The following is a 15,316-nucleotide window of genomic DNA, read 5'->3' on the forward strand; positions in this document are numbered from 1 at the left end:
GAGGTCGCGGAGGTCCTCGGGAGCCTCGCACCTACGCGGCCATCTTGGTTGCGCGCTAGGCTCCTCCTCCCAGTCTACTGTCTTTAACATGGTGTAATAACAGCCTATTGAGTTTAACATATATTTTTTGTAATAATTGAGTCAGGCCTACATTCTTTCCCAACTTTTCATAACAGAAAGACATACAGCATCTGAGATAACTTTCCAACGATCAATCAGGCCTATAGCCATTAACATTGGTTTATCCCCATTATTACCAACTCTGATCTGCTATATTGAGCATAAGCTTTCTCACAAGGCAATAATCGGCATACAGTCATAACATTACAAATAAATATAATTTCAGTTGCCAAAACTCTACAACCCCTACTAAAAACAGGTTAACATGGATTATCCCTGTGCAAATCCTCTAACACAAAAATGCTAGATGGCAATTCTTCAGGAAGTCATGCCACACTTGAATAAAGTTGATTATATGGCAGCCATAGATATCAAGGATGCGTTTGTTCAGGTCCCCATCATCAAACACAAAAGGTTCCTGAGGTTTGTAACAGACAGAGTACACTGCCAGTTCAAATTCCTTCCTTTTGGCATAAAATCAGTGACAAGGGTGTTCACAAAATGCCTAGTCACAGTGGCGGTACACCTAAGGAGAAAAAGAAAACATGTGTGCTGTATTCTGGATGACTGGCATGTCAAGGCAGGGCCATTTAAGAGATGGCAGGAGAGCGCAAAAATCACACTTCAATTGTATGAATTTCTGGACAGCCTTTGTTTGAATTCTTTGATTGATGAAAAACAAAAAGTAAATAATTGATATCTCCGAAAGAAAGTGTTACTGTATATGTGTTCCATCTTTGTCCTGAAAAATTAATTTACACTTAGGACTAAAAAGCATATGAATTGTAAAGAAATGTTCTTACCCTACAGAGCTACTTGTTACTTAATGCCTACATACACTGCATGCAGTATAGTTAAGTCAGCCCTACAGCTGGCCTTACAGCCCGAAGGAAGGGTGCACTATACTACATGTGAGGACATATCTGAATGAGCAGATTTGCCCTTGTGATATCTAAGTCGAACAGGGAAGCCATTTTAGAAACTGGTGTTTGAGTTCCCCAGCTACATGATGGCTTCACTGAAACTAGGGATGCTTGGTATCACTGATGCCAGTGATCGATTTATAAATACATGCACCCGAAGGGCACCTTAGCAGTGCCCCCCGAAAACCTTTCGACTACTAATGTGCTGGCTACTGATGTAGACCAGCCGGCCACCCCAGACAGGTTTCTGACCCCCTGCAGGTGAGTGCGCTTGCTCTCTGAGGACAGAAACATTGCATGTTCCAGTCGGAGATGTTGTCACCTCCTCCAAGCAGGATGGCTAAGTGATCAGCATATCAACGCAGGAGGCTTCAATGGCCTCTGCCGCTTTAGATATGCAGCCCAAGGCTTCCCCAGACAGGGGAAATGCTGCTGCCCTGGCCCCATTTGGCACCAGGACAGATGGCAAAATTAGGCGTGTCACCCTCTCGGGCTAGTACCACCTCTGAAGTGGGCACGACTTTTAGAATCCCGCCATCTTAGTTTTGGCGGAGTTTCGCTTTCTGGGTCAGGGTTATGCCCACTTCCAATACGAAGTGGTCATATAGACGGTGTAGACAACCTAAAGATAAGTAACCATTTGACTACTCCCTCTAGCGCACCTAAATTAAGTATTTAAGTGGCACTCCTAACACCAGGAACTCAGATTTGATGGATCAAGAAGAGAAGGACACCGAGAACGGCAAGAAAAAGGGAGAATTGAAGACTGCTGTGGACTTTTACCGCCAAACCCTGCCTCCAGCATCAAGTCTCTACATTCGTAACCCATTGAATCTTCCTGCAGCTGAACTTCTGGCAAGAACCCCGGTGGGCTGCCAGCACTTCATAAATTGCCAGCAAATCTCCCTTGGAGTAGAGGAGCTACTCCCTGGCAGTCCGCAGCCACCGAAATGCAAAGTCCTGTCAACCGAGTTGCTGCTCCCTAGCCAGCCTGAAGCAGAAGCTTCTAAGGAAGAGAACCCTGTGCTCCTGAAGGTCAGATCTGTCCCTCCACCAAGTGAGAGAACACCAGGACCAACCGGAGCCACACATGCTCAGTCCCCGGGCTACCATACCCCTTGCAACAAGCAAAGACTGTCCAGTTGGGACTCCCAACAACTCTAAGACACAGCAGCCATCGAGTGACTTCAGCACTTCAGAGATCCTCTTCAAGTGGCCCTGCTGTCCTGATTTTTGCTCCCTCAACCGGTGTGACCGACGACCACAAGCGCCCAGGACGAGACTTACTACTCTGCACCTGAGTGCTCCAGCCCGGGTACTGATGAATCAGCTGTGCCCCTTTAACCCCAGAACCTTTGTGACCCGAGCCCCCGTTGGGAGCTCCCAAACTTGTCCCCAAGTCCCTCTCTGCAGCCTGTTTCTAGGTTCCCCTCCTTCCTTCTCTGATGGCGCCCCCGACGTTGTAACAAACTGGCCGAGTTTTTTCACAAGAAAATTCGGGATATATACATTTCCTTTCCTCTCGTCGTGTGCCGCAGCAACCCCTCGCTTATGGACACTGCCTCACCCCGCACAGAGTATCTCCTGGAGGAAATTCCCTTGATGGATCTGAAGTTCTTAGAAATCACCTCTGCCGTAGTAAAATCTGGCTCTCCCAGAGACCCAGCATCACCTCAATCTCTGAGCCTAGCCGCGGGAACAGTTCTTCCAGCGATACTGGAATTGATTAACTCTTCCATCTCTACTGGCCTAGTCTCTCCACCGTGGAAATGTGCTATGGTGAAAGCACTGCTCAAGAAGCCCAATCTTAACCCTGACCCTCTGGGAAGCTACCGCCCTATCTCCCTCCTCCAAGGAATTAGCAAGATCCTTGAAAAACATGTCAACACAGTCTTGTACACGTTTTTAGAGTCCCACAACTTTCTGCACTCCTCTCAAACCAGATCCCGGCCCCAACTAGGGACAGAAACTGCCCTTCTAGCGGTGGTTGAAGAGTCCAAGAAAATTCTTAGCCAAGGAGGTACAGCGGCTATCATCCTCCTTGACCTCGGTGCCGCTTTTGACACCGTCAACTATAACATCCTGATCCACAGACTCGGGAATGTTGGAGTGTCCGGTGGTATCACCTGGTTTCAGTCTTTCCTGAAAGACCGGTCTTTCCAGGTCTTTGAAGAAGACAATATCTCCAAGTGTATGTCTCTCAGCTGCGGTGTTCCTCAGGGATCGGCCTTGAGTCCCACATGTATATATGACCCCGTTCACAAAGATTTTTCTTCCACATGGTATAAAGATAGTCACATACGCTGACGACATGCAACTAGTCATGGCTTTAAACCGTTCCGAGAATTCGTCATCCTGCTTAGGACCCTGCTTGGAGAAGGTTGCCATGTGGATGGAGCTCTCCTGCCTTAAACTGAACAGAGAAAAGATGGAACTAATGCTCCTAGGTAATTCCCCCTTTTTCAATCTGGGATTGCTGTGGCAAACTGTCTTGGCCCTGCGCCTGCCCCTAAAAATCAGATTAAAAGCTTGGGCATGTGGCTGGACCGATCCCGCAATTTTGAGCATTAGGCAACGAAACTGGCTGCCACCTGTTACGGCATTCTCAGAATGCTCCATAAAGTTCTTCCTCTCCTTCCCTTTCTGGCAAGGAGACTAATGGTCCTGGCTCTGGTCCTCTCCCGCCTGAACTATGGGAATGCCCTTTATTTAGGAGCCCCCGAGCAACCACTTCTAAGTTGTAGATTGTTCAAAACTGTGCAGCTCGTCCGCTGTTCAAGATCCCCAACCGTCAATCTGCTAAGCCGGCATTGAAGGCTCTTCACTGACTACCTGTATCGGCGAGAATCAAATTTAAGTCCCTATGCATCGCCCACAAGTCCTTCTGGGGGAAAGGGCCCCCTATTAATCAAACTATCATCTCCCTATTGCCCACACAGATGCCTTCGCTTGACCAACCTCTGCCTAGCCTAAGTCCCTAAAGTTAAAAAGGTGAGAAGTGTTGGGCGCTCGTTCTCCTACAATGTCGGCAAACTGTGGAACGCCCTTCCCCTTCATTTACGCCTAGAGTCCAATCTTCTGGCCTTTCAGAAGCTTCTCAAAACGTGGCTTTTCCAAAATCCCACCCAGTAACCGTCATCTTCTGTCTGCTGCCGCTATTAGCGCTGGGATGCCTTAGGGTAGGTACGCGCGCTATAAATATTTTTCTATTCTTTTACTGGCCTAGCACTAACAGCTCCCAACAGGACCAGCACATCTGTATCCGGATGCCCCAGGGCAGGTAACGAGTAACTGCTGGTAGTCTTTGGACCTTGGCCCCCTGCGATCCTAAGAACTGAAGGAGACTCCCAGAAGCCCACTGTAAATACCTGTATGCTATCTATGCTTTTTCTCCCATAGGAAAGCACTGTGCATAAAGGTGCATTTAAGTAACTGTTAAACTTACCTGCAACATTCAGTATTTAAAAAAGTACTTACTTGCTATTGAGGTTCTTGGTATCAAAATGTATATAAAAATATACAACTTATTTTTCTAAATTGGTCTCGGATTTATTCTTGAGTGTGTCTCACTTATTGTCTGTGTGTGTGTCAACAAATGCTTAGCACTACTCTCGGATCGCCTAACTGCTCGCCCACACTACCACAAAAGAAAGCATTTAGGATATAATTTGTGCCTCTGAAAACCAGTCGGGGTTTGCCTGGACTCTACACAGTGTACCTAATTTTAGTTCACTATAGAAAGAGCCACCTTCCTGCAGGAGTGTTTCAGGATATTAAGACAGGTGCTGAAACAACTTGCTTGCTAGGAACTTTACAGTCTTGAGAAGTCAGAGGGAGAATTCACTAGTCATTTCATGAAGCAAACTCCTAACAGCAGCACTACACTTACTAGGAGGGATCCCGCTAACCACACTAACATGTTCTTTGAAGATAAGGCACCTAAACCTGAAGACAAGAGTTTGCAAAGAAAACCCGACTCCTCATTGCTGGCGGCTAGCTGCATGTAGCACACTCACTCAAATATCAACCTTCAATTCTAGGAAAAAAAGCACACTGCATCTCATCAATTGGTATTGGGGTTAATTCTTATTAGCCATGCATTGCAGCTCATTTCTGTGCCACCGGTTGGGGGAAACATCAATAGCTCCGGATTGGGCAACAGGAATTAATTAGCATGCCAGAAGCAATACAGATGGTACCAAAATGTCAAAAGCACAAGCACTGTTTATTCGAGATTCTTCCTAGTTAAGAAGCCTGGAGACCCACTCTAAACATTAAGCAAATAAATAAGTATCTGAAAAAGCTATATTTCAGGACAGTGACTCTGCAGGAGATAATGGCTCTGTTACAAGAGGGAGAATTCATGACATCACTAGATCTCTAAGATGGATATTTTCACACACCAAAATAAATGCCTTTCTGAGGCTGGCTGCCGCTATTGAAAATTCTTACGTTAGGACTCTTGTCTACACCCAGAATTTTTACTAGAGGCCTCAAACCCATGGCGGCAGACTTCAGAAGACATGGACAACAGGTTTTCCCTTGACTGGATATTAGAACCTGTTCTGAGGAAGTGTTGAGAAAGCGGGCCTGCTTCAAGTTAGGGTTACTGGGCCTCAACCATGGTGTTTGGGGCTGTTTACTACTGGGGTCCGTACTGCTGTGGCAATGCAAACTGGGCCACCGCACTTGACTCTCAGGGAAGTCAGAGCGGCCAGTCTAACGCATCTCTGCAAGGTAGTGTGGAGAGTAGAGACTCCGAGGTCAAACAATAGGCACAGCAAGCGACTATCCAGCGTAGTGCTTCGTTTTTTAAGAAAAGTGAAGTACTTTAATCGCACCAAAATACAATATGGTCCATAAATAACGAGTGGCATTACTGAAATGCATCAGTAAAACAGAGAATCAGAATGTCATAGACTCGAGCACAGATGCAGGATCACAAATTGGAGCAGCTTTCCTGTAATCTCTGACCCATATGTCTGTCCGAAATCATTTACTAGGCAGTTCTTTTGTACAGAATGCAATGATCTTTCATAGTCTGTTTAGCCCACTCAAAGACAAATGTCTCTCAGGTGTCTTTATTTTTGTTACCTGACAGTGGTGTGCATTTGAAATTTCCAAGAAGTGATGTACAGCTGTTGTCCACTTGGGCCGAGGAATCATGCTTGCGGTCACAAGAGCTCGATTCGTCTACTCTGCCTTTGTCTCTTTTTGTGAGCCAGAGAAGACTGCAGTGGCTCGTCGCTGGACTTGAAGGCATGTCTGACAGTAGTTCCAGCCCTCACTGTGGTAATCCTTTCCCGCCAGTCAAGGGTGTTGCAATGATGTCCTAGAATTCAGCTCAGGCTAATTTGGCACACATTTTCTATCTTCCCCTGGGGCGCTTGCTAGAGTGGGGCCCTGGTGGATCATGGCTTGCACGCTTGGTTTCAAGGACGTGCATCGAGGTTGGGAGATTTCGGTTCTCGTAGGTCGGCTCCGGACACACTCCCTTGGCAACCTGCTCCTTCTGTACTGCTCCTCTATTGAAATCAGTTGAGCTTCTCCTCCTCCTCCTCCTCCTCCCCCTACTGTACAAAGCACTCCCTTCTCTCCTCTCTACACGCTTTCAGGCTATAATGTCTCTGGCGGTCCCCACAGCTTCTTGAGCTAATGTGCAGATTTCTGACACTATCCAATTGATTCTTCTAGATCGACCATTATTGATATTTTTTATACCAACCCAGGATCACTGCAGCTCTTTGAGTACTCTGCAAAATCCCTTTCCTTGCTAGTCAAGTAGTTTGAACTGGAACATTCAGGTAAAGTTTGGGCCCCACTTGTGTACATAGCTTCCGAATGAGGGCTGTAGACCACTGTTTACAATTTAGGAACTGGTTTTGTGGGGTTTCTTTTCATAGCTTTGTCTGCTTTCTGCAGTGCAGACTATTGTTTGTGTAATGTGATTGCTGTCACAGAAGGTAGCAATGATGCTAGCTCCAGGCATGAGTACCTATAACATAATCACAATAAGTGTGAAGCTCTTCTCCTTGCGCCTTTCCTTAGCCTTCCTTGGTGGCCTCTCAATGAAAGACAAAAGGCCCAGTCGCTTCCTACAAACTTCCTTCCAACAACTGACTCCCCTCCATTCCCCTGCCAGTGCCCAGGAAAGACTGATCAGCAATCCTATCTAGATAAGTCACTTGGAATTTCTAAAGGCAGCCCTATCTCGTTCTTTTCTACACTTCAGTGTGTGGAGTGACTTCCTCTGTCTTAGGAATGCAAGTAATCCTCTTCCACTCTTAAAGGAATTTGTATCAACACCTCCATCTTGTGTCAATGATTGGCAAACTAGGGGTAATCCAAAATTAATCCTACCAACTACATTAAACATGAACTCCCAAACATCACGGAGTCTTTGCATGCAATACGTACTCAATGTGTACACAGGGATGCTAGTGCAGGTTTGGGCATGACACCCAAGCAAAACTTTTCTTGAGCACGTCTGTAGGCATCACGCTGTTTCCTGGAGCTGAGAAAAAGGCCTGTCCAGCCATTATGGTTTGAGAAACCGTATGTTGCCACCACCTGCCACTGTAGAGATCCCAGGAACACAGATGGTAGTCTTGTCATTTAAGTAACGTTGTACACTTTTGATGTCCACCACTAGCCTTCAGAGCCATGCTCTGGTTTCATGGAGATGGATGGATTTTGTGGTATTGAGCCAAACGAAAGTCAGATACCAGATTTACTTGTAGTTGGGTAAATCGGGAAAGAGGTGCCTGTCCTTCTATTATATATGTTATATCTTTATTGCAACACTGGGCTAATGACTTCTAAAAGGAAAGCCAGCTCTGCAAAATCAGTTGTTTTCAGCTGATTACCTTTAGTTATTCTGAAATCTAAGTCTCAAATTGAGCATAGACAAGGTCGATTCTTACCGTTAACTATCAAGTTCTCTATCTAGAGGTACAGTCTTGCAGTGGTTAGCTGATTTTTTTTTGGGGGAAGATCGGACCCAAATCATCACGCTGGGTCCTATAAAATCTCAGCAGGTAACTCTCACCAAGGGAGTACCCCAAGGCTCTTCGCTGAGCCCAACGTTGTTTAATATCTATGTTGCTCCCGTGGTGCATATTTGGAAACCCACGTCTTTAAAGTAATTTCTATGCTGATGATATGAGGCAGATCATTTCTATAGGACAGGACACTGAGGGTACTAGGTACAGTTTTTAAAGTTGTATATTGCTGCCTGGATGCCCAGGAATTTTCTTAGGTTAAATAGTGAGAATAGTTGCTGTTTGGTAAAGCGCAACATCTTTGGTCCCCTGACTGACGGCCCACAGAATTGGGAATCACCCCCTGCCCCAGTCAGTCAGCAAAAACCCTAGGTATAAACATTGACAATGAATTGACCATGAAGTCATGTAGCTTTGACAAGGGATATGTTTTTCTACCAAGCGTCTCCTGAGGAAAGTTTTTCCTTGTCTTCCTGCCTCGGACAGGAAAAAGCTGGTCCAGGCACTGATAATCAGTCACCTGGATTACAGCAATGCCTTTCTTAAGGCAGCCAACAACACTCATCTAACGCAACTTTAATTGTGCAAAATCCAGCTGCCCAATTGGTTTGTAACCTCCCAGCAGGCTCTCCCTCAGTCCCCATCTTCAAGTCCCTCCATTGACTACCAGTCAGAAAGTGCATCTTTTTGAAGATATGCTGCCTCGTCCACACAGCTCGACTAGGTAAATCCACTAAGTATCTGAAGAACAAACTGTAATTACTGTCCCGCTTGCACATTGAGATCTAGCAACAAGGTGCTTTTGGCCATTCCTCTGATTTGTGCCTCAAGATATAGGGGCAGAGCTTTTTCTTATACGGCTCCAAAGGCATAGAATCAACTTACTGGTTATCTTCGTAGTTGTGTGGACTTCACTCAATTTAAGAAATTTCTACAAACCTGGTTATTTTAAAGAGTATATGCGATACTTGAAAAGAGCATTGAGATACACTTTCGGGTGTGATTTGTTGCGCTTTACTAAATGGATATAAAATAACATATATCTGGGGGTAGTCTTGGACACTAAAATCAAGCCAAAGCTTTTCTGTCTCAAGATCTGATACAAAAGATTCTTTTAACAGGCATGGCCTTCTGCAAACAACAAACTAGTAGTGTTAATTTCTACTAGTACTGATGTCACTATGTATACATGTTTTTCTGCCTCCCCTTCTAGAGCTGGACAAAACAATTAAGAAGAAACAACAGATGGTAAAGGCTGTATTGGTACATAGACCATAGGCATCTATCTATCAACCATCCATTCATCCTCCAGAGTAACCCAGTGGTTCTTGCCAAAGATAGAGGCCAATTGTTACTTAACAACCCAATATTGCTTGTTTTGACAGCCTGGCTCCCGGTCACCTAGAATTAGATAATGTGAACATTCCACTGCGGCGCACACGAGTGCTTGCCTAGGCGCAAGTGTATTAGCCAGAAAGACCTACAAATAGAAGTGGTGGTGCTTCTGCATATTGTGTTCATAGCAGGGTCTTCACTTGTTATCCTCTCCAGTTGCTACCTTATCTCTTGCACTTGGCAAACTGAGGCCTCATACAGTTCATCAAAAGTCCACCTGTCTTCAGCATCAATATTTCAATAGTAATCTCGCTCTGCTTCACTCTTCTCACAGCTGATCTTTAGAAAGCTTATCATGGACTTATTTAGGACCTTCCCCCGTGCGCCATCCTCCCACTCCCTAGGAACTGAAATGGATCTTGAACAAGTCAATGAGCGATTCACAAAGCTGAACTAAATTCCTGTAGTGGAAAATTGCTCTTATCATAGCCCTGATAACTGCCAGACTCCTTGCTGAAATCTAGGTCTTTGTGATCAAGAATATATCTCTTCATTTTGCTAAAGATAAGTCATGTTGCTTACAAATTCAAAGTGCATGTTAAAGTTTCCCTCACTGCTTAGATGCCCCACCCTGCCTCATGCTGTAGATCCACATAACCAATGTCATTAGACTTTCTTACCAGAGTAAAACCAATGGTTCTTTAAATCTGAGAAGATATGAGAATACCCTACGAGGAAGAAAAAAAAGAGAAAATCTCAATTCTTTGTGCTATTTGCCATATCCGAAAACAAGAAAAGAATACAAACCATTTTATCTGTCAAATCTAGTTATGCTCATAAACTAACCAGCTCTTCCCCTAACTTCACACATTCTCTTTATGGTCTTCCACAGTACCCCACATGTAACGCATACTATCTCCTTTCACAGCTACATGTGAAAAACTCCTCCAGTTCTTCACCAATAAACTCATTTTCATCACACTTAAAATGAATGTTGGCTCCCCACTGAAATACAAAAAAGTGGGACTCTTTACTGACCATTAGCAAGGTCGACGCACATCAACAATTTACTGGTACGATTTATTCAATATTCTTTGCTTGCACAAGGCCCTGTACTTAACTCAATAAACATTGGTCATATCACTGCCATACTCTGAAAACCAATCGCTTACCCAAACCAGGTCTCCCATTTTCATCCAGTCTCTTCTTATCCCGTCTAGGTAAAGCCTTGGAAAGATGTGACACCAACCAACTGAACACTGTCATGTCTAAGGAGCTGGCACTCTGTCAATCCAGCTTCGGCTCTTATTTCAGTATCGGAACTGCTACCAGGTGATACTAGATTATGTGCATCGCATCTGGCGCAAATGGGATGCCTGTGTACTATTTCTACTAAGTTTCAGTAGTTCCAGTACTAATGGTTATGGTAGCGTAATTGTAACATTAAAACACAATATGATCTTTCAAGTTCACTTCCTACTGTGTTGTACTTCTTCCTCACAAAAAGCTAAATGGGGAGGCATGGACACTCCACATCAGTCAAAGCTGCAATTCCCATTGGTGTCTATCTAGGCTCGATTTTAGTCCCTGCTCCCTTTACTCTGGTTATTGAGCAGTACTTGTAAAAGAATAAGTGCCATGGCCCAAAGATTCTCAGAAGCCCGCAACCAGTGCTGCCAAATGTTAGGGTTGCTAAATAACAAAGCTTCTAGTCTTGACTCCATCTCATGCCTCTTTCTTCCTCCACCCTGCACTCCCCCATCCCATTATCTCATTCTAGCAGGTTCATTTTCATTCCTTCTTTTGAATTTTACTGTTTCTTGTCTTTCCCTTTCTTTTTCACTTTTCTGCCTTTCTCTCTTTTTTGGGGGTCAAAGTCTGATGTTGAAAAATGCCACAGCCTAAAAAATGAGTGCCAGTGGGCTCCACCAGCTCAAAGTAAGCAATTGTATAAAGCCCCTACATTTGAGCCTCAAGGACAAAGGTATTTCTGTAGCACAGTATGTAGATGATGTTCAAATATATCTACAACATCAACAACTAAGTATATTGTCACTATGAGCACATGCCTTGAAATATTGCAAAATTGAGTATCAGAAGAATATACATGTTAAAACCCCAGAAAACTTAGTTACTCCTCTTCATGCACTCTCAGTGGAACAGTTTGGATTTGATTTATTTTTCCCGAACAGTTAAAAACTTGATGGTTTCTCACCATTGTTCTAAACCACTAAAAAAAATCCCTGAAATCCGTCACTTACTCTTTCCCACTCATAAACAAGTTTGGCAAATGTATACGTTTATTCTGTAAGAAAAAAATAAGTTACTTAATGCAAGACCTATTGAAAACAATGCTACATATGCTAGTTGTCTCTGGACTGGATGTTGGAAATTCTGTTCTTTTATTTATCACATGGCTTCTTTTGCAACTCCAAAGACAGTCCTTCAGCCTCCAATTAGCCAATAGAATGGTCACCACCTTGAACAAATGTTATCACATCACCAGGTATTTCATATTGTCCTCATCATAGTTGGCATTCACTTCAAACTCTACTGCCTGCCTTACAATTCCATACACCAAAACAATCCTCCTACATGGCAGAGCTCTCCATTTCTGGTGGTCTGAGAAGCTTTAAAAGCCAAAGTGTTCTACAACTTGACGTTTTGAAATTCAGAACTACTATCGTATGCATGAATCCATCACTAAAGTGCCACTGCTTCTTGGAATTCCCCATTCCCTTCTTCCATTGTCAGGAAGAAGCTCACCCTCCTTACCTTCAAAACCACCTTAGAACAAATCTCTTCCACCAGTTCCTATCAATAATTTCCTCCAAACTAATATGGTTATTTCAAGTACAGGTCAATGTTTTGCTTTTGTTTTAACTGATCAGTGTTGAAGTGCTACTGTACTGTTCTAGTTAAAATGGGTTATATTAATGTGTTAATGAGCTTCATGTAATGTAAATGAGTTACATATACAGTGCCCTAGAACCATGAATCCTGGTGCACTATATAATAATGCTAAAAAGAAGAAGACCATAGAAATTAATAAATAATGCTGGCGAACTGTAGATTCAGGTCATCAACTCTATAAAAATATCCTTTTACATTTTCCTTCTGTGAATAATTTTGTTTTATAGTTTAGCCCAGTGGATTTGGAAGGGCCTGCTGTTCCTCTTTTTATATACCACATTACTGAGTGCTTCATAGTTAAAGGTGAGTATCTTGTTGCTATTATGATTGTTTCCCAGAAGCTGAAGAAAGTTTGGAAGAATGTAAAACAAAAAGGTTTCCTTGAGACTTTGCAAAGATGAAACATACTGTATTTCAAAGTTACTGTAAATCACTTTTTTGTATGTACTGTGACACTGATTGGACATGCAATAGGTTAGTTAGAGGCGGAATCAGTAGACAGTGGGAATTGTTGATGGAAACATATTATCATAGTTAAATTGCCCTTTCTTGGCCTTGCCTTGCATGAGCTGTTTGGTTCTTTGATTATGGTGTTCTTCAATTTTAGGTCAATACTGAACCATGTGTTCAGACTAGCAAAATTGGGCTTGGTCGAAGGGAATATCAAAGCTTACAGCATCGTCATCACCAACGTTCTAAATGCCGCCCACCCAAAGGCATGTTTTTGACTCAGGAGGATGTAGTAGCTGTTTCGTGTAGCCCAAATGCAGCCAGCACAATTCTTCGACAATTGGATTTAGAGTTAATCTCATTAAAGCGACAGGTAATTCCTCAACTCATATTTTGAATTGTATGTTGTTCATCTTGTTGAATTCACGAACCAAGAAAAGTAGTCACTTTAAAAGTATCTTGAATACCAAAAACAGTAGTTAAATTGTAAAAGAGTACTGCCGGGACTTTAGGATCTCCGTTTACTATAAAATGGATAATTACTTTGTAAAACTAATCAATACGCTGAAAAGGACGTTTAACCTCCCCATTTTACAGTTCTGCCACAATTTCATTCTCATTTGAAATTAGATATTATGGTTTTATTGGCATGGTTTGGGACAACATGAATTGCACTTTAGAGGGATGATGAATAGTGCTAGATAAGTTTGAGGACTTTAGAGAGATTTTGGGTGGATTTCTTATCGCAGAAGAAATATTCTGATTCACAGACTGCTGGAGGCTGTGGGAGTATGTATGTCTGTGTAGACACACACAAAGACCACAACCCCATCCTCCCTCACCCCAGCCCCAAATGAATAGCAGCCAAAGACAGGTGGCTAAATTGGAGTATTCTCCTCACTGTGTGGATGCAAATGTGCCCCACTGTACTGGTTGATGTTCTGGTATGTAGTAAAGGGTATTTCTGTTTATGTGTGTATGACTGAGAAATGTTAAATAGTAAACTTTTTGTATATTTTCCTTACCGTTCACAGTTATACTCATAAAGCAATACCAATAGCAGGTTTATCTGTTACCCAAATCATTGGTAATCATTTCGTTTTAAAATACTTTTTATTGGGTATAAAATATGATACATTGTCAGTGCGTTAAAAACTTCACGTAATAGGCTGCAGTGTCTGAAATTATTTCGCTAGCACCTTGAAGAAAACAACACTGATCCAGTTTTCTTTTGAGTTATTCGTAGGTTCATCAGTCAATCAAACAAACTATGTCATGAGACCTAGTGTCTTGCTCAGGGGTAGAAGCGAAGTGAGAGGGAGTCATAATATTTTGAAGCAAAGGACAAAACCTTTACCCATACACAAACAATCCTGTTTTTGGTACTCATTTTATCAACCACAGAAGGATGAAAGATTGCAACCACACACTGCTGTTATGGCCAGAGCCCCTATAGGTGGCACAGAAAATCCCATCCTGAAGCACACGTTCTCCCTTAAAGCTGTACTTGTCCTTCATGCTGCATATATTGCATTGCTGTAGTTTCAGTTCCTGATTTCTTTTATTTAAAATCAGAGAAGATAAACAGTTTTCCATTTCTAAAACCGACAACATAGGCTGTGTCATCAGTATGTAGCACAAGTTATGCTATTCACATGGTAGCATACAATACTAGGTCAGCCTTTGACATTGTCGCACCCATCGAGGAAAGTCACATACGAAGAACGTAGCCAACTTTCCCATGGTTTTCAGAGAAGCTCAAATGGTAAGACAGGCTTGTCGGTGTCAAGAAAGGGCATTGCTAAAAAGATATGATTTGCAGGAGAGAGAGCTATATGAGACTAAGGATATAAAGCGGCCATTAATGAAGAGAGAGCTTATTTCTGCACTAACAAACTTAAGTTAGCCAATTCTTCAGGAGAGCTATTTAATCCTATCAATCTGCTCTCTACGCCCACCAGTATGGAGGGTGCCCAAGAATTTTGTTATCATCTGGTGAGCTTTTTCCAAACGATTTTATAATATATAGAGGGAACTTGACTCCTTTCATGTAGACTCCTATAACTCTACTTATGAGAACCCTCAGGTGGTTTATAGCCTACCAGAGTCCAGATAATTTAGGGACAATCATATAATGGAACTCTCAAGTTTCTCCTGCCTGACTCCTGAGCAGGTGAAGCTTTATCTCATCAGTATGACATCAGGCTCTCCTTTTGAACCATGTCCCCTTATGGTCCTACAGCTGGTAGCTAAGACAGTTGCCCCTCATCTTGCAGCTACTATAAATAAAGCCATTAGCGTGGGCCTTATCCACAACTGTGGCATGAAGCTGCTGTTAAGCCTCTTTTTAAAAAACTTAACTTGGACCCTACGGACTTGAATAACTATAGGCCCATTTCTCTACTGCCTACTCTGTCTAAAATTTTAGAAGTTCAAAAATCAAGGGGAGGGAGAAAGAAGAGGCTTAGATCCACTCAGCTTCCTTATCTCAGTATATCTAAAAATCAAATGGGAGAGTGGATCACTGGTCCTGGGAGAACCAGGGTATTGCACGGTCAGTACTGAGTACCGTTT

The 15,316-nt window shown here is 43.1% G+C and overlaps 1 protein-coding gene across 1 annotated transcript in view; it reads left to right on the forward strand.

The window, feature by feature from the left end:
* Positions 1–15,316, forward strand: part of RCOR3 (REST corepressor 3) — a 372,673-nt gene that overhangs the window by 166,310 nt on the left and 191,047 nt on the right. Inside the window, exon 11 of the mRNA XM_085612842.1 lies at positions 12,900–13,115. Within this exon, the coding sequence (XP_085468968.1) occupies positions 12,900–13,115 (216 nt within the window). The remainder of the gene's footprint in view (positions 1–12,899; positions 13,116–15,316) is intronic.

The sequence above is a fragment of the Triturus cristatus genome, chromosome 6 (assembly GCF_964204655.1).
Source record: "Triturus cristatus chromosome 6, aTriCri1.1, whole genome shotgun sequence".
Classification (NCBI taxonomy): Eukaryota; Metazoa; Chordata; class Amphibia; order Caudata; family Salamandridae; genus Triturus; species Triturus cristatus.